The 20305-nt window shown below is 44.7% G+C and overlaps 2 protein-coding genes across 2 annotated transcripts in view; one reads left to right on the plus strand and one right to left on the minus strand.

The window, feature by feature from the left end:
• The window catches only part of ruvbl1 (RuvB-like AAA ATPase 1), a 59668-nt gene extending 56234 nt beyond the window's left edge, over window positions 1–3434 (minus strand). Inside the window, exon 1 of the mRNA XM_068052160.1 lies at window positions 3149–3434. Coding sequence (XP_067908261.1) covers window positions 3149–3289 — 141 coding nt within the window. The 5' untranslated portion in view covers window positions 3290–3434. The remainder of the gene's footprint in view (window positions 1–3148) is intronic.
• A 3246-nt stretch (window positions 3435–6680) lies between these two features.
• eefsec (eukaryotic elongation factor, selenocysteine-tRNA-specific) overlaps window positions 6681–20305 on the plus strand; it is a 447758-nt gene continuing 434133 nt past the window's right edge. Inside the window, exon 1 of the mRNA XM_068052161.1 lies at window positions 6681–7068. Coding sequence (XP_067908262.1) covers window positions 6786–7068 — 283 coding nt within the window. The 5' untranslated portion in view covers window positions 6681–6785. The remainder of the gene's footprint in view (window positions 7069–20305) is intronic.

A 20305-nucleotide genomic window follows, 5' to 3' on the forward strand; every position in this document is an offset into this window, starting at 1 on the left:
GGAAACAGGCGGTCTTAATGATGGCGTGGATATGTGGTTGGAAGCTCATCTCGGAGTCAAATATGACACCAAGATTGCAAACAGACTGGTTCAGCCATAATTAACTTTCATAGATATTCATTTGTCCATTGAATTGTTTGAATAAGTGACTAAATTAATCAGGTGGGTCTCAGACGCACCTTTCCTGCTGCCTCACTTTATTAAAATCAGTGCCCACGTGTTCATCACCCTTCCTTCAGGGGCAGTGCACAACACACAAAAGTATCTAATTCAGAAACGTAGATGAAAGGTCAGTGAAAAGAACACAAACAAGTTTGAAAAGAATAGAAAGTTCTGAGGACCCAAGTATCTATAAGATGAAGGAGTACAAGACAGATAGCGATTTACTGAGATGTGTTTGAGGCCAAGATAAGAGAACAATCATCTTTCCAGGAGCTCTCACAAAGTGCTAGAAAAAACCTCACTAACAGAGGTTGAGATTAAATGGATTTGGGTAAGATTCACAATGGAGGCTAATATGTGCTGTGTTTGGGAGAAAGGCAATTTATCAACCATTCCACAAACTCAAAAAGTGGATGTCAGATAGAACGATGGAAGGGAGAAAGGGTATCAAAAGACTGACTTGAGAGATTAAAAACCCATTGACACCAAGGTAATTGTTGACATGCCAACAAAATACTTTTGTTGTTATGCAAGCACTATGGCAGCCAATTTCCACACAGCAAGGCCCCACAAACAATATGCAATGATCTGTTATCCATTTTTGGTGGCATTTTGGCCACATCAGCAGAAGAAATCCCTGGTCCTCTTCAAATAGTATCATGGGATCTTTTACATCCACTCGAGACCATTTAGTTTCTCAATCCTTTTAATAAAAGTTTAACATAGTGTCACAGCACTGAGCACCAATATATTAGACCGTGGAGAAGGATGCATTGAGTGTGTGAATAGCCACTCATCAGTTATTTGGCAGGAGAGACATTGTAGTGTTGTCTTTCAGTCACTCTGTACTGCAATTCCTGCCTTTATTCTTTGACTTTTTTTTCTTTCATGGGATGTGGGCGCCACTGGCAAGGCCAGCATTTGTTGCCCATCCTCAATTGCCCTCAAAAACTGAGTGGCTTGTTACGTCATTTCAGCGGGCAGTTAAGAGTCAACCACATTGCTGTGGATTTGGATTCACATGTAGGCCAGATCAGGTAAGGACTGCAGATTTCCTTCCCTTAAGGACATTAGTGAACAAGATGGGTTTTAATGACAATCGATGATAGTTTCATGGCACCATTACTGAGACTAGCTTTCAGTTCCAGATGAATTTAAATTCCACCAGCTGCCATGGTGGGATTTGAACCCAAGTCCCCAGGACAATAGCCTTGGCCTCTGGATTACTAGGTCAGTGACATTACCACTACACCACCATCTCCCCAATAACTGGAGCAAGACTTCAACTCACGATCTTCTGCCTCAGAGGAGAGTGCTACCCACTGAGCAACCCACAGCTGACAGTAATTAAATGGAAGTTTATTTTTTTAAAGGGGTGGGTTTATGATGTGCAGTTGACTGTTGGGAAATTTCTGTCAAACACTCAATACAGGAGCTAAAGTCCAGATATTAGCCGTGGCCAGAGTCAGAACGTTATGGGTTCACGTCCCACTCCACAGCCTTCAACACAAAATCCAGGCTGACACTCTAGTGCAATACTGAGGGAGTGCTGCATGGTTAGAGGTGCCATCTTTTGTTAAACGGAGGCCTCGCCTGACCTCTCTGGTAAAAGATCTTGTGGAATTATTTTAAAGAGTAGGGGTGTTCTCTCAATTCTGACTAAAAGTCACAATTCTGACAAAAGGTCACAGACTGAAACGTTAACTCTGCTTGTTTTCACAGATGCTGTTTGACCTCGGATACACAGGCCACGATAACAGTGGTTACGCTACTGGACTAGTAATCCAGAGCCAAAAACAAAGTGCTGGAAAAACTCAGCAGGTCTGGCAGCATCTGTGGAGAAAGAAGCAAAGTTAACATTTCAGGTCTGTGACCTTTCATCAGAACTGGCAAAGGTTAGAAAAGAATTAGGTTTTAAGCAAGTGAAGGGGAGGGGGATGGGGGAGAGAACAAAGGGGAAGGTGTGCGATAGGGTAGAGGGTAATTAAATAACAAAGCTGTCCTGGGACAAAGGCAAAGCGTGTGTTAATGCTTGTGGTGAAAGACTAAGCATTAGTCCAGACAGTCTGTTAATAGCAGAATAATGAGCAGCTACATGACGACATGAAGAGCAGGCACATGGTTAAAAAATAAAATATTAGAAAAAGGCCAGTCATGCTCTGAAGTTATTGAACTCAATGTTCAGTCCGCAAGGCACCTAATTGAAAGATCAGGTGCTGCTCCTTGAGCTTGCGATGATGTTCACTGGAACACTGGAGCAGGCCAAAGACAGAAATGTTGGCATGAGAGCCGGGGGGGGGGGAGAGGGAGGAGTGTTGAAATGGCAAGCAACCGGAAGCTTGGGGTCACGCTTTCGGAGGTGTTCCGCAAAGCAGTCACCCAATCTGCTTTTGGTCTCCCCAATGTAGAGGTTTGGTCTCCCCAATGTAGACTGCATTGTGAGCAGCAAATACAGTATTCTAAATTAAAAGAAGTCCAGAAGTAATCCAGAGACCTGGACTAATGATCCAGAGGCATGAGTTCAAATTCCACTAGCTGGGGTATTTAAATTCAATTAATCAAATAAATCTGGAATAAAAAGCCAGCAGCAGTAATGGTAATCATGAAACTACTCTGTTGTCATAAAAACCCATCAAGTTCACCATAGTCTGTTAGGGAAGGAAATCTGCAGTCCTTACCTGGTCTGACCTCCAGATCCTCAACAATATGTTGGCTCTTAACTGACCACTGAAACGGCTAGCAAGCCACTCAATTGTGCAATCAAGAAGGCAGCTCACAAACACCTTCACAAGGACAGCACCTGCAATATTTTGTCTGGACACTAACACACGTGATCTGGGCCTTATCACATTGCTATGTGGGATCTTGCTGTGTATAGATTGGGTGCTGCGCTTCCCACAACAGAGTGTAGTTTTTTTTAAAAAGTACTTTATTGGCTGAGGAAAGGCCCCAACATCTCCCTGCCGGGGCCCCGGCTACCACCTACCTCTCTGGCGTTCTCCTGGCCCACCAGCCCCGCGGCGGCCGCCTTAGCCAGGCCGCTGTCGTCCAGGCCAAGCCCCTTCACATGGCTGTGGCTGGCGATCCGCTGGGTCTTGGTGGTGCTCTTAACCTCCTCGATCTTCATCTTTCCGTCCGGTGCTCGATGTAAATTCCCCCTGCCCTGCAGCCAAGGCCTCCTCCACTCGGATCTGCTGAGGTAAACGGCGGCGCGTGTTACCAAGCGAGGCGGCGGACAACACCAGCCTACCTAATCCGATAGTAGAGAGCACCGCCCACCCTCCTCTTTGATTGGTGAGGATAACTGCCAGTCAAGGCATGCCTTCACTCTATTGGCCATGTCGCCATCAATCGTAGCGATCTCACCTAGCAAGTTAGGTCACCAACATCCGGCGCCGTCGCTAAGGGGCGGGGGATCGTTTACCGGAAGCACCCTGTTTCTCTCATATTATTGGTTTTGAAAGAGGCATGCTCAATTCCAATTGGACACATCCGTTGTCAATCTTATGGTCACCTGATGATGAGATTGAAGTGTAGAAGTCTGTGGAAAAGTCTATAAAGGTTAATATATAAAGTAAAATATCATAAAATAATTTCGTATTTAATACGAAAATTACTTATTTAAAAATGTATATTGGCCCAGATGTTAGTTATGGAAGAATATTTCACTCTTTAGAACTGTTCTGACGTTTTAAAATTCACTTTTAAGAATTTATATATAATTTAAAATGACAGCTTTGGATATTTTCAAACTGTATTTAAAATTTTTAAAAATACAAAAAGTAGGATGAAAGGTCATCGACCTGAAACATTAACTCTGCTTCTCTCTCCACAGATGCTGCCAGACCTGCTGAGTATTTCCAGTCGCCTGACGGAGCCAATGTCCATCAGCAAGCATAGAATTCAGCCGTGTTGGAAGAGGATGGGAGAACATTGAGAGGAACTGATGTTCCAATCTGAGAGAGATTTCTGTTTACCTAGTAACAAAGTGTTTCAAACACAGCAAATTACTTTGATATGAAATAACTTATTTTTTAGGCAAATGGAGTGAGCATTTTTCACACAGCAAGGTTCCTGAAACTGCAGTGGAAAGAATGAATTTGTTTTGATAAATTTGGCTAAGAAAGCTATGTTGGCCAGTGCATTAGAAGAGCTTCTGTGGATGGTGGAAGAATGGTGGAGTGCACAATGATAAGAAAGCTAATGTTGTAGGGTGCATGCAAGGACTTGAGATTGAAGTAGATTGTGGAGATACTGAGGAACATAAAGGGAAGATGGGATAAAAATCTTAAAGATGATTATCTCCTTAAAAATCAATACAGGCTCACGTACTTAAGTGGGTTTGTAGTAAGTATCACACTTTTTGGCCATAAATATCTGATAACATTTCTCCAATGTTCACAACTCTGGTGTCAGCTTTGCAATGCAGGTAATGTGGAAGGTCTTGTGGGGAAAATCGCAAAAAAAGAAAGCTGGAAATGCGTAAGCATCTGAGAAGATAAAATAAAGATGTAAGGCCCACATGAGAATGTTAATCCTATCAATTCCTTTGAGCATTTTGAACACCTCAATTAGAACACCCCTCTTCCCATGTAACTGACCTGAGGAGTTGAGTGGACTCCGCCTCTTCCTATAAGCCACTGAAGATCTCAATCACAAGTCACTATCGTGAGGGGAGGAGGGACATGGAGTCTATGCAAGGTAGAGCTTCAGAGTTTGTGCTTTGTCAACACAGAGCAGGAATATATGTGGCTACCCTGTTATAAAAATATTCATTCAACAAGTGCTCACTGCAGCAAATATTTCTGAAACGTCCACCAATCCTGTGGAACCTGAACACCAGTATAAATCTAAAATAAAAGCAAAATATTGCAGATGCTGGAAATCTGAAATAAAAACGAAGTGCTGGAAATACTCAGCAGGTCAGGCAGCCATCTGTGGAGAGAGAAGCAGAGTTAACGTTTTAGGTATGTGACCTTTCATCAGAACTTTTCTGATGAAAGGTCACAGACCTGAAATGTTAACTCTGCTTCTCTCCACAGATGGCTACTTGACCTTATTTTTATTTATTCGGGGATGTGGGTGTCGCTGGCTAGGCCAGCATTTATTGCCCAAACCTAATTGCCCTTGAGAAGGTGGTGGTGAGATGACTTCTTGAACTGCTGCAGTCCTTGGGGTGTATGTACACTAACAGTGCTATTAGAAAGGGAGTTTTGGGATTTTGACCCAGCAACAGTGAAGGAAGGGCGATATAGTTCCAAGTCAAGATGGTGTGTGGCTTGGAGGGGAACTTGGAGCTGGTGGTGTTCCCATGCATTTGCTGCCCTTGTCCTTCTTGTTGGTAGAGGTTGTGGGTTTGGAAGGTGCTGTCAAAGGAGTCTTGATGAATTGCTTCTCTGCATCTTGTAGACGGTACAAACTGCTGCCACTGTGTGCGGTGGTGAAGGGAGTGAATGTTTAAAGTGGTGGATGGGTGCCAGTCTAGCGGGCTGCTTTGTCTTGGATGGCTTCAAGCTTCTTGAGTATTGTTGGAGCTGCACCCATCCAGGCAAGTGGAGAGTATTCCATCACACTCCTGACTTGTGCCTTGTAGATGGTGGACAGGCTTTGGGGAGTCAGGAGGTGAGTTACTCGCTGCAGGATTCCCAGCCTCTGACCTGCTCTTGCAGCCACAGACAGCATTCACGTGGCTGGTCCAGTTTAGTTTCTAGTAAATGGTGACCCCCAGGATGTTGATAGTGGAGGATTCAGCGATGGTAATGCCATTGAACGCCAAGGGGAGATGGTTGGATTCTCTCTTGTTTGAGATAGTCATTGCCTGGAAGTTGTGTGGCACGAATGTTACTTGCCACTTATCAGCCCAAGCCTGGATGTTGTCCAGGTCTTACTGCATATGGACATGGACTGCTTCAGTATCTGAGGAGTCGCGAATGGTGCTGAATATTGTGCAATCAGCGAACATCCCCACTTCTGACCTTATGATGGAGGGAAGGTCATTGATGAAGCAGCTGAAGATGGTTGGGCCTAGGACACTACCCTGAGGAACTCCTGCAGTGATGTCCTGGGACTGAGATGATTGACCTCCAACAACCACAACCATCTTCCTTTGTACTAGGTCTGACTCCAGCCAGCAGAGAGATTTCCCTCGATTCCCATTGACTCCAGTTTTGCTAGGGCTCCTTGTTGTCATACTCTGCCGCTTGATGTCAAGGCCAGTCACTCTCACCTGCTGAGTATTTCTAGCACTTTCTGCTTTTATTACCGGTATAAACCTGTTGGGCTGAATGGCCTGTTCCTGTGCTGTAAAATCCTATGCAATCCATCTTGTTTCTTTACGGATGCTGTGTATTTCCAGAAATACCAGAAAATGCTGTCAATAGGCAGCACGTTGGTCAACATTTTGCAAAAAAGCTTAATGTTTTGGGCATAAAAACTTTCCGTGTATTTGTAACATTTTCCTGTTTATATTTTGAATTTTAAGTGTATTTCAAAGTTTGTTGCTGAGTGTGGGTTTGTAAAGCGGAACGCTGTGTTCCACCGCGGGTGGGGGGAATTTTAAAGTCGGTGCACTGCGAACGTCCGTCGGGTTTGACTGTTCCCCCCGCTCCCGTTTCTTGGCAACCATGGCAGCGGCCACCGAGACCCTAAATTTTAATGTTGGGGTCCTGGGTCACATCGACAGCGGTAAGACGGCATTGGCCCGGGCACTGAGTACCACGGCCTCCACCGCGGCCTTCGACAAGAATCCTCAGAGCAGGGAGAGAGGCATCACTTTGGACCTGGGCTTCTCCTCCTTCTGCTTACCCGTCCCGCAGCACCTCAGGCCGCACGGAAACTTCGCCAGGCTGCAAGTGACACTGGTGGACTGCCCCGGGCATGCCTCCCTCATCAGGACCATCATAGGAGGTAGGCATTTCTGTGGGAATGAAGAAGTAATATTCCATGGTTCATTTCCCCCTCCAGTGCATCTGTAATTTGCAAAAGCTTAAAAAAACCTTGCATTTATACAGCGCCTTTGACGACCTCGGGCCCTCCCAACGCATTTGATAGCCAACAAAATTACTTTGCAAGTGTGGTCACTGTTCTAATCTAGGAAGCACAGCAATGTGATAAGCATGCCAAAGACTTGCAGGTTGATGGGTAAATTGGCCATTAGAAATTGCCCCTAGTATAGGTAGGTGGTAGGGAAAATATAGGGGCAGGTGGGGATGTGGTAGGAATATGGAATTAGTGTAGGATTAGTATAAATGGGTGGTTGATGGTCGGCACAGACTCGGTGGGCTGAAGGGCCTGTTTCAGTGCTGTATCTCTAAACTAAACTAAACATAGAACCATAGAATGGTTACAGCACAGAAGGACGCCATTCAGCCTGTCGGATCTGTGACGGTTTTCTGCAAGAGCAGCTCACCTAGCCGCCCCCCCCCCCCGTTCCATGCCTTTTCCCTTCATATAATTATTCAGATAATCTGGTTGAGGGATAAGTACTGGTCAGGACACTGGGGAGAACTGCTGTTCTTCAAAATAGTGGTCATGGGATCTTTTCACCTGCCTGAGAGGGCGTACAGTGCTCATTTTAATGTTTCATCTGAGAGATGGTACCTCTGGTAGTGCAGTACTGGCACTGGTGTGTCAGCATTGAGTTTTGTGTACAAGTTCTGGGGTGGGCCTTGAACCCACAACCTTTAGACGTGAGAATGCTCCCGATTGAGCCAGAGCTGACACTACAACTGGGGGTGTGGGATGTGAGACTAAATTGATCAGCCCTTTCAAAGCGCCAGCATAGGCATGGCAGTCCAAATGGTCCTCTCCTGTGTTGTAAGATTCCATGGTTTAATATATAGCAAGTTTGCTTCAGCTTCTCCCCGTGGTATAGCATTCCATGCTCTAGCAGCCCTCTCCATGAAGACATTTCTCCTCACTCTCTCTGTGACAGTTGTGCACAGGAACATAAGAATTGCTGATGAGAAAAGACCAAGGCCCATCTAGTTTTTCTTCTACCATCTTGTTAGTTGCATGACACATCAAAAATGGAGTTCAATCAACCTCTCTTTCAATTAGTTTACCACGGACTCAGAATTTTAAGTTTATCAGCCCTTGTCAAGAGTCCCTAACCAGAGGAAATCGTCGATGTTTATCCCTCAACTGACATCACGAAAAACAGACCTTCTGGTCTTATCACATTGCTGTTTATGGGAACTTGCTGTGCACAAATTGCTGCCAATATTTCCTACATTAGGACAGTGATTAAACTTTAAAAGTACTTCACTGGTTGTAAAACGGTCTGAGGTTGTGAAAGGCGCTTATATATTTTCATGTCTTTATTTGATTGATTAACCTGTCAATTTTAAAAACTAATTAAAAATTTTAGCCTCCTTTGTTCCGATGGAAATACTGCTGGTAACTCCAGTCCCTCCTCAGAACTATAGTTTCCCAGTTTGGCAGCAACCTGCTGATTCTTTGTCATATGCACTCGATGGCGTCAATGTCCTTTCTGTAATGGGTGCCCAAAGCTATACCGCTTACTTTAACTCTAATGTCTTTGCATTAGGAAATCACCATTCTGTTTCATTTAATAAGTACAATGATTAAATATTTCTAAGAACTGTATCACTTTGCATTTGAAAATAATAAAATCTTTGCAGTGAGTTGTACTGACCAAAAAGTCCCATGTGCTGTCACCTGGCTCAGTAGGCTGTTCTGCCATGGGAGGCAGTACTGACATGACTGATCTTGTCCCCAGCTAACATTCATGTGTGCTTTTCAGCAGAAGTTATTTGATGATTAGGAACAAGAGCCCTGGCTGACATTTCCTTTAATTAGTTCCTGTTGTAGCTCCAATTAGTACAGGCCAGGCATTGAACCATGCACCTTTCTGATCTGTATGGCTCAGTCCAACTCTTTGATTTATCCACTGAATCATTAGGGGAGGCACCTCACGTAATTTAGAAGGAAGGATGAACTGACCATGCCAATTCTTTTCATTTCCATTGCAGTAAATGTTAATAAGTTGGTGGATTGTAAGAAATGTTATGATGGCTTGGAACCTTTCCTTCTGCTTTGACAGAGTCTTGAGTGTGTAATTGTGTGCTTGGATATCATTGAAATACTTGACTGCCCCTGTATTTCATCTGTTTGTGCACCTCAACAGATTTTTTTTTTGTCTTGAGTATGAAAGTAATTGTATTTACTCGAGCGTGGGGTAAATACCAACACATTATATGGGCTGAATTGGACTGTTTTCGTGTTGTGACCTCTGTGTCAATGATGCATTTAAGGGCAAACTAGATGTACACATGAAGGAGAAAAGAATAGAAGGGTATGCAGATAGAGTGACAGGAGGCATGTGTGGAGCATAAATACTGACATAAAACCAGTTGGGCTGAATGGTGTGTTTCTGTGCAGTAAAAATTTGATGAATTCTGGACCTTCTCTTGTTTACTCTTAAAAGTTTGGTGATATATGATAAATGCCATCAACGGTACCTTGATCATGCAGTTGAATGGACTATTTTTATGTTGTGACAATAGGAGAATAATTCTGGCATCATGTCTCTAAAATGAGGTTTTTGTCTTTTGAGATGATTGGAATGTCCATCTATCGGGATTTTTTTTATTCATGGGATGTGGGCTTCGCTGGCCAGGCCAGCATTTATTGTCCATCCCCAATTGCCCTTGAGAAGGTGGTGGTGAGCTGCCTTCTTGAACCGCTGCAGTCCATGTGGGGTAGGTACATTCACAGTGCTGTTAGGAAGGGAGTTCTGGGATTTTGACCCAGCGACAGTGAAGGAACGGCAATATAGTTCCAAGTCAGGATGGTGTGTGACTTGCAGGTGAACTTGCAGGAGGTGGTGTTCCCATGCATTTGCTGCCCTTGTCCTTCTAGTTGGTAGAAGTCGCGGGTTTGGAAGATGCTGTCTAAGAAGCCTGCTTTGTCCTGGATGGCATCGAGCTTCTTGAGTGTTATTGGAGCTGCACCCATCCAGGCAAGTGGAGAGTATTCCATCACACTCCTGACTTGTGCCTTGCAGATGGTAGACAGGCTTTGGGGAGTCAGTTACTCACCGCAGGATTCCTAGCCTCTGACCTGCTCTTGTAGCCACGGTATTTATATGGCTAGTCCAGTTCAATTTCTGGTCAATGGTAACCCCTAGGATGTTGATAGTGGGGGATTCAGTGATGGTAATGCCATTGAATGTCAAGGGGAGATGGTTAGATTATCTCTTGTTTGAGATGGTCATTGCCTGGCACTTGTGTGGCGCGAATGTTACTTGCCACTTATCAGCCCAAGCCTGGATATTGTCCAGGTCTTGCTGCATTTCTACACGGACTGCTTCAGTATCTGAGGAGTCACGAATGGTGCTGAACATTGTGCAATCATCAGCGAACATCCCCACTTCTGACCTTATGAATGAAGGAAGGTCATTGATGAAGTAGCTGAAGATGGTTGGGCCTAGGACACTACCCTGAGGAATTCTTGCAGTGATGTCCTGGAGCTCAGGTGATTGACCTCCGACAACCACAACCATCTTCCTTTGTGTTAGGTATGACTCCAGCCAGCGGAGGGTTTTCCCCTGATTCCCATTGACCTCAGTTTTGTTAGGGCTTCTTGATGCCATACTCGGTCAAATGCTGCCTTGATGTCAAGGCCAGTCACTCTGACCTCAGCTCTTGAGTTCAGCTCTTTTGTCCATGTTTGAACCAAGGCTGTAATGAGGTCAGGAGCTGAGTGGCCCCGGTGGAACTGAAACTGCGCGTTACTGAGCAGGTTATTGCTAAGCAAGTGCTGCTTGATGGCACTGTTGATGACACCTTCGATCACTTTACTGATGATTGAGAGTAGGCTGATGGGGCGGTAATTGGCCGGGTTGGACTTGTCCTGCTTTCTGTGTACAGGACATACCTGGGCAATTTTTCACATTGCAGGGTAGATGCCAGTGTTGTAGCTGTACTGGAACAGCTTGGCTAGGGGTGGAGCAAGTTCTGGAGCACAGGTCTTCAATGCTATTGCCGGAATATTGTCAGGGCCCATAGCCTTTGCAGTATCCAGTGCCTTCAGTCGTTTCTTGATATCACGCGGAGTGAATTGAATTGGCTAAAGTCTGGCATCTGTGATGCTGGGGACTTCAGGAGGAGGCCGAGATGGATCATCAACTCGGCACTTCTGGCTGAAGATTGTTGCAATTGCTTCAGCCTTATCTTTCGCACTGATGTGCTGGGCTCTCCCATCATTGAGGATGGGGATATTTGTGGAGCCACCTCCTCCGGTTCGTTGTTTAATTATCCACCACCGGCTGGATGTGGCAGGACTGCAGAGCTTAGATCTGATCCGTTAGTTATGGGATCGCTTAGCTCTGTCTATCGTCTGCTGCTTACGCAGTTTGGCACGCAGATAGTCCTGTAGCTTTTTGAAGTATGCCTGGTGCTTATCCTGGCATGCCCTCCTGCACTCTTCATTGAACCAGGGTTGGTCTTCTGGCTTGATGGTAATGGTAGAGTGGGGGATATGCCGGGCCATGAGGTTACAGATTGTGGTTGAGTACAATTCTGTTGCTGCTGATGGCCCACAGCGCCTCATGGATGCCCAGTTTTGCATTGCTAGATCTGTTCAAATCTATCCCATTTAGCACGGTGGTCATGCCACACAACACGAAGGAAGGTATCCTCAGTGTGAAGGCGGGACTTCGTCTCCACAACGACTGTGGTGGTCACTCTTAACAATGCTTTCATGGACAGATGCATCTGTGGCTGACAGATTGGTGAGGACGAGGTCAAGCATGTTTTCCCCTCTTGTTGGTTCCCTCACCACCTGCCGCATACCCAGTCTAGCAGATATGTCCTTTAGGACTCAGCCAGCTCGGTCAGTAGTGGTGCTACTGAGCCACTCTTGGTAATGGACATTGAAGTCCCCCACCCAGAGTACATTCTGTGCCCTTGCCAACCTCAGTGCTTCCTCCAAGTGCTGTTCAACATGGAGGAGTACTGACTGATCAGCTGAGGGAGTGCGGTAGGTGGTACTCAGCAGGAGGTTTCCTTGTCCATGTTTGATCTGATGCCATGAGACTTCATGGGGTCCAGAGTCGATGTTGAGGACTCCCAGGGCAACTGCCTCCCGACTGTTTACCACTGTGCCACCACCTCTGGTGGGTCTGTCCTGCCAGTGGGACAGGACATACCCGGGATGGTGATGGCAGTGTCTGGGACATTGTTTGTCAGGTATGATTCCGTGAGTATGACTATGTCAGGCTGTTGCTTGACTAGTCTGTGGGACAGCTCTCCCAACTTTGGCACAAGCCCCTAGATGTTCATAAGGAGGACTTTGCAGGGTTGACAGGGCTGGGTTTGCTGTTGTCGTTTCCGCTGCCTAGGTCGATGCCGGGTGGTCCGTCCGGTTTCATTCCTTTTTATTGACTTTGTAGCAGTTAGATACAACTGAGTGGCTTGCTAGGCCATTTCAGAGGGCATGTAAGAGTCAACCACATTGCTGTGGGTCTGGAGTCATATGTCGGCCAGACCAGGTAAGGACAGCAGATTTCCTTCCCTAAAGGACATTAGTGAACCAGATGGGTTTTTACAACAATCGACAATGGTTTCATGGCCATCATTAGACTAGCTTTTTAATTCCAGATTTATTAATTGAATTCAAATTCCACCTTCTGCTGTGGTGCCCAGAGTAATACCCTGGGTCTCTGGGTTACTAGTCCAGTGACAATACCACTACACCACCGCCTCCCCATGCAAATGCTTTCAGAAAGTTAGTCCCACATCAAAGTGCCAAAAAAAGAGAGGTCGTCGCTTCCTGTGGGTTTTTTTCTGACTTGTGTCTAGAAAGCATACAAGTATCTTCTGATCTGCAAACTCCCCTTATCAAACAGCAAATAAACTGCAGAATATGCTTTACACGGTATAATGCTCCTAGTATTATCTGACTTGTGAGCAACCCACATAATGCCTCTATTTACCCCTGCCCCCCCCCCCCCCCCCCCCCCCAATTTCCCTTATTTTCTCTCCTCCTTTTCTGGAGGCTCTGACCCATTTGATTGGTGCCCATGCACTCATACTTTTGGATAGCTGGTCTCAGCCAAAGAGGTAGGGTAGGTGGTCTGTTATATTTAGCCTTAGCCCTTGTGGTTTTTTTGCTATCTAGTACCTTGTCCAAGTGGTTATGCTTCAAATGTGAAATTGGATGCTGAGTGTTGGCAAGTTATTCTACTGTGGGATGCTTACAGCCAAGCCCAAACCTTACCTTGCCCAATGCACGCTGTCTTTCCAGCAGGAGGTGCTGGATAGTAATAAGGAGGAGAAACTCTAGCTGGTTTTGATTATTCCTATTTTCACCCAGAGGGTGGTGGGTGTCTGACATTCACTTCCAGATCGGTGGTGGAGGCAGAAACCCTCAACTGATTTAAAAGGTACCTGGACATGCACCAGAAGTGCTGTAATCTGCAAGGCTACGGACCAGGTGCTGGAAGGTGAGATTAGATTGGGCGTCTTTTTTCAGCTGGTGCAGACGTGATGGGCTGAATGGCCTCTTTCTGTGCTGTAACTTGTCAATGGTTCTATTCCGCTGTCCTATCCATAGGAACAGGAACAGTAATTGGCCATTTAGCCCAGATCGCTAAGACCAGTTGTAGTGTCCCTACTGCCATCCTGGATCCAGATTGTCTCACTCTGGCCAGTCTGGGGATAAACCCCGGACAGTAGTAATCTGAATACTTGGTTGCAGACTGAGCAGTTTACTCATCCTTCCATTAACGGTTGTGTCTGATGATTTTAGTATTGTTGTATTTCTTGTCAGTTGGTTTTAATGCAAAAAGCTTCACTTGAATGTGCTATATGCTGGAAATAATTTAATGGACGGCACAAAATTATTTTCCAGGCTTGGCTGATAACTGCTGTCTGTGACTTGTTACTGAGCCATAGAGGTCAATAAAGTTCCAGCTTTGATTTTCGATCTTTGTTGAATAAGCTAATCTCAGTGGGGGCAGCATTTGGAATGGGACACAGATATGGCATCAGCGGCCTTCAACTAGGAAGAGATATATTAACCACTGTGCCTGCTCTGATGTATCCATGTGTGGATGCTGGGTAAGAACAGGTTGGGACTTGACTGTGATGCCTGCCATGATCAAATAGCCTGTCAGCATTCATATTCTGGGTTCACTTGGGCAAGGTACTGGAGGACAGCCAACAGCCATCGATCTGTATCAAAGCAACAATTGTCAGCTTTGGGAGAGGAGGAAGGAGAATTGATGGTACGGAGAGAATCTTAAAGTGCATTACAATCCATGATATCGAAGTGATTGGTTCACTCAAAAGTGGGGGCAGATAGATTTTAAAATCTCCTGCTTTCCAAATATATGTAATTGGGGCTGTTTTCAAACTAGCAGCTTTGTGACTTGATATTTGCGCCTTTGTTGTGTAAAAATGATTGTGTTGTCATCCCCAGGAGGCACTCTTAGATTATCTTTTACCTAATATCCAAAATGTTGTCTATTAGTTTATAGTTGAATAGAATTATGCTGTAAATGGGAGGTTTTCTCCTTTGCATTACACTGTATAATTGTACATTAAAGGTGCTATATAAAAGCCCTTTCCTATCCTGAGTGGTGTGAAACAGGGCTGTGTTCTCGCACCCACACTTTTTGGGATTTTCTTCTCCCTGCTGCTTTCACATGCGTTCAAATCCTCTGAAGAAGGAATTTTCCTCCACACAAGATCAGGGGGCAGGTTGTTCAACCTTGCCCGTCTAAGAGCGAAGTCCAAAGTACGGAAAGTCCTCATCAGAGAACTCCTCTTTGCTGACGATGCTGCTTTAACATCTCACACTGAAGAATGCCTGCAGAGTCTCATCGACAGGTTTGCGTCTGCCTGCAATGAATTTGGCCTAACCATCAGCCTCAAGAAAACGAACATCATGGGGCAGGATGTCAGAAATGCTCCATCCATCAATATTGGCGACCACGCTCTGGAAGTGGTTCAAGAGTTCACCTACCTAGGCTCAACTATCACCAGTAACCTGTCTCTAGATGCAGAAATCAACAAGCGCATGGGTAAGGCTTCCACTGCTATGTTCAGACTGGCCAAGAGAGTGTGGGAAAATGGCGCACTGACACGGAACACAAAAGTCCGAGTGTATCAGGCCTGTGTCCTCAGTACCTTGCTCTACGGCAGCGAGGCCTGGACAACGTATGCCAGCCAAGAGCGACGTCTCAATTCATTCCATCTTCGCTGCCTTCGGAGAATACTTGGCATCAGGTGGCAGGACTATATCTCCAACACAGAAGTCCTTGAAGCGGCCAACATCCCCAGCTTATACACACTACTGAGTCAGCGGCGCTTGAGATGGCTTGGCCATGTGAGCCGCATGGAAGATGGCAGGATCCCCAAAGACACATTGTACAGCGAGCTCGCCACTGGTATCAGACCCACCGGCCGTCCATGTCTCCGTTATAAAGACGTCTGCAAACGCGACATGAAATCGTGTGACATTGATCACAAGTCGTGGGAGTCAGTTGCCAGCATTCGCCAGAGCTGGCGGGCAGCCATAAAGACAGGGCTAAATTGTGGCGAGTCGAAGAGACTTAGTAGTTGGCAGGAAAAAAGACAGAGGCGCAAGGGGAGAGCCAACTGTGCAACAGCCCCAACAAACAAATTTCTCTGCAGCACCTGTGGAAGAGCCTGTCACTCCAAAATTGGCCTTTATAGCCACTCCAGGCGCTGCTTCACAAACCACTGACCACCTCCAGGCGCGTATCCATTGTCTCTCGAGATAAGGAGGCCCAAAAGAAAGAAATAAATGTAAGTTTTTTTTCTTTAATGTTTTATTGTAAAGGTTACTATGGTTCACAAGGATGAACTAGACCCTTTTAAGGGAACTGGATGGTGCTTTGGGTTGATTTAATGACCATTCACTTCTAGGAGCTGGACTCAAATCCGATCCTTGACTGATGAACTAAAGGAAGGGCTTCCAAATACTACTGAGAACCAGGCTGAATATCGAAGGTCCAGAGGGGAAGTGAAAAAGCAAATAAGAGAAGAAAAGAGAGAGCATGAAAAGCGACTGGCAGCTAGTATTAAAGGAAATCCCAAAGTTTTCTATAGGCATATAAATAGTAAAAGGGTGGTAAAAGGAGGAGTGGAGCCAATTAGGGACCAGAAAGGGGATTTACACATGGAGGCAGAGGGCATAGCTGAGTTTATTAAGTGAATACTTGGCATCTGTCTTTACAAAGGAAGAAGATGCAACCCAGCCAATGTTGAAAGAGGAGGTAAGTCAGACACTCGAGGGGTTTAAAGCACCAGGGCCGGATGCGATGCATCCAAGGATATTGATGGAAGTGAGGGTGGAAATCACAGAGGCACTGGCCATAATTTTTCAGTCTTCCATAGACTTGGGGTGGTGTCAGAGGACTGGAGAATTGCAAACATTACACCCTTGTTCAAAAAAGGGTGTAAGGATAAGCCCAGCAACTACAGGCCAGTCAGTTTAACCTCGGTTGTGGGAAAACTTCTCAAAAAAAATAATTCAAGACAAAATCAGTAGTCACATGGACAAATGCGAGTTAATTAAGGAAAGCCAGCATGGATTTCGTAACTTGCTGGAGTTTTTTGAGGTAACAGAGAGGGTTGATTAGGGCAATGCTGTTGATATGGTGAACATGGACTTTCAAAAAGGCATTTGATACTGTGCCACACAACAGACTTGTGAGCAAACTTGTAGCTCATGGAATAAAAAGGAATGTAGCAACGTGGATACGGAATTGGCTGAGTGACAGGAAACAAAGAGTCGTGGTTAATGGATGTTTTTCAGGCTGGAGGAGAGTTTGTAGTGGAGTTCCCCAGGGATCAGTGTTGGAACCCTTGCTTTTCTTGATATATATTAATAACCTAGACGTTGGTGTACAGGGCACAATTTCAAAGTTTGCAGATGATACAAAACTTGGAAGCATTGTGAACTGTGAGGAGGACAGTGTAGAACTTCAAAAGGACATAGACAAGTTGCAGGAATGGGCAGACGGGTGGCAGATGAAGTTCAATGCAGAGAAACGTGAAGTGATTCATTGTGGTAGGAAGAACATGGAGAGACAATATAGAATAAAGGGTATATTTCTAAAGGGGATGCAGGAGCAGAGGGACCTAGGTATATATGTGCATAAGTCATTGAAGGTGGCAAGACAGGTTGAGAGTGCGGTTAATAAAGCATACAGTATCCTGGGCTTTATTAATATGGGCATAGAGTACAAGAGCAAGGAAGTTATGAGGAAGGAAGTCTCAAGAACGAGAGGGCACAGATTTTAAGTATTAGGTAAGAGAAGCAAAAGTAACGTGAGGAAAAACCTTTTCACACAGCGTGTGGTTAAGGTCTGGAATGCACTGCCTGAGAACGTGGTGGAGGTAGGTTCAATTGAAGAATTCAAAAGGGAATTTGATGGTTATTTGAAAAGGAAGAATGTGCAGGGTTATGGGGAGAAGGCGGGGGAATGGAACTGAGGGAGTTGCTCTTTCAGAGAGCTGGTGTGGACTTGATGGGCCGAATGGCCTCCTTCTGCACTGTAATAATTCTGTGATTCTGGCATTGCCCCAAACCCTGTCGATCCAAACAGAGATAACTGTCTTTTTTATGCTTGCTTGCTTATTTTCAGCTTTGGCCTGTTTTAGTTTTGTGGTTCTGGAGGTTGGGAATGGACTGTTGTGTCACTGGTGGATAAATCTGAAATACGAACATACGCAATTGACAGTTGCCCATCAAACCTGCCCCACACTCGCGATGGTTGGAGTATCATGACTAAACACTACTTTCCTCCCTCCTTTTCCAGCCATGTAGTCTCCTAGGAAAGGCAAAAAACCCCAGGTCCAATAAGGAAAATACACTCTGGAAGAATTCTCTCCGACGCGCCCCCCCCACTCAGGTAATTAAAAGCAGTCAGAGATTACATGGGCAAAGTGATCTTTATAAAGACATTTGCCTTCTATGTGATGCAATCCCTGCTCAGTCAAGAACCAAACCAGCTCCCTCTTGAAGACGTGAGAAAGTTAGCACCCACCGCACCAGAGGTTCACTACTCACCTAACTTCCAGTTTATCCCTACTCTTGTGTAAACAAAATGCCAGGATCTGAGTTTCAGTCACTTGTGAATTAATGGTGTTACGACCGATCGCTCCAGTCAAAGCCCCCCAATCAAAATATATGACTATATGACTCTGATTGTGGTGGGAGAAATGCACTGTTAATTCAATCCCGTCCCTCCACAGAGCGCCTAACATATCATTTTAAACTTTCCAAGTTAAAGAAAAACCCAGCCAAATTATACCATCTATTAACCCCCATGTGAGACTAACCAAACCAGGTGTCTTTAAATCAACAAATTAACTGTTTAATTAGAAAAACTAAGTTCTTAAAACACTATGAAGATTTAAATGACATTTAAAATAGAAAAAATTGCAAATGAACAATCCTTTGGTTAAAGTCCACGTGCAATTTTCCAGGGTCCGATGAGGAAAGGAAAACAGTCCATCATCCGAAGTTTCAAACTATTCTTTCTTGCAGCGATGACCACAGTAGATAAACAACACGCAACAACTTTCAATAGAATCAATCTGGCTTTAGAAATTTTGAGGGTAAAAGATTGTCACAGTCTAACTTTCCTTCCTTCAATTTAAATTTTCAGAGCTCGCTGTTTTGGCTTGACTTTATAGAATTTTGAGAGAGAATAATAAGTAAACAGACTAAATTCTCTTCTTTCATTTAAATGGGCTGAAAGCACTTCTTTCAGGTGCTAACACACAGCTGTCTGTCTGTGTCCCCAGTTAGAACAGGCTCTTTGCATTATAAGCCAGTTCAAAATTAAATTGTAACAAATGTATCTCTTGATATTCAGTCCGAGTGGCTGTATCCAAGGCAACGGGAATGCACCCTTTGAATTTCAGTCTCCGAATGGCTGTATCCAAGGCAATGCGAATGCATTCTTTGACTCAGTCTTTACAGCTTGCTGCCTTAAAGCAGTACAGCTCTTCTTCCAGCATTAAAGGCACGCTGCATTCTTCCCGGAAAAAAAAACTACAGGACCATAACAATGGGAACATGAATTTAAGCTTAGTGGCCCCGTTTATTTATTCCATCTTTAAAGTGGCAGATTGTTGTAAGGGTCCTTAGTGAAATGGGTTAGACAGCCTCACATAAGCGACAGAGTGGAAATGCTCAACATAGCATTAGGAAAATGGCAGTCTCGTTTGGAGAGGCCTCAGGAGTGTTGGTTTTGAAAACCGAGATGTCAGACTAGCACATTGAGGAAGAACTAGTAATGAAGGTTGCAGAATCACTTGAAAGCAGCTGGTAGCAGAAATCACTAATTCAAGAAAAAATTGCGCCTGATATTCCGAAACACCTAGAATAATACAGTACAGAAGGAGGTCATTTGCCCGTTCCTTTGAAGAGCAATCCAGTTAGTCCCACTCCCCTGCTCTTTTTCTCGCCCTATACCTGCAATTTTTTTTCTCCTCTAAGTATTTATATATCCAACACCCTATCGGCAGTGCCTTCCAAATCCTAACCACTAGTGTAAAAAAAACTTTTCCCTGTCGTCTCTGATTCTTTTGCCAATCACCTTAAATCTGTGCCCTCTGGTTATTAACCCTTCAGCCACTGGAAACAATTTCTCTTTATTTACTCTATCTAAACCCTTCTTGATTTTAAACACTTCTATTAAATCTCCTCTTAGCCACCTAAGGAGAGCAACTCCGACTTATCCAGTCTATGCACGTAACTCATCCCTCATCCCTGGCCCCATTCTAGTAAATCTCTCTGTACCCTCTCCGAAGCCTTCATGTCCTTCCTAAAGTGTGGTGTCCAGAATTGGACACAATATTCCAAATGCAGCAAAACAAGTGTTTTATATAGTTAAAGCAAAATACTGCAGATGCTCTAAATCTGAAATAAAAACAAAGTGCTGGAAATACTCAGCAGGTCTATTAGAGAGGAGAGAGAAACCGAGTTGATGTTTCAGGTCTGTGACCTTTCATCAGAACTGTTTCATATAGGTTTAGCATGACTTCCTGGCTTTTGTACTTATTTCTAAAGCTAAGGATCCCATGCTTTGTTAAGCTGTCCTGTCACCTTCAAAGATTTATGCACAAACACCCCTGGT

The sequence above is a fragment of the Heterodontus francisci genome, chromosome 19 (genome assembly GCF_036365525.1).
Source record: "Heterodontus francisci isolate sHetFra1 chromosome 19, sHetFra1.hap1, whole genome shotgun sequence".
NCBI classification, from domain to species: domain Eukaryota; kingdom Metazoa; phylum Chordata; class Chondrichthyes; order Heterodontiformes; family Heterodontidae; genus Heterodontus; species Heterodontus francisci.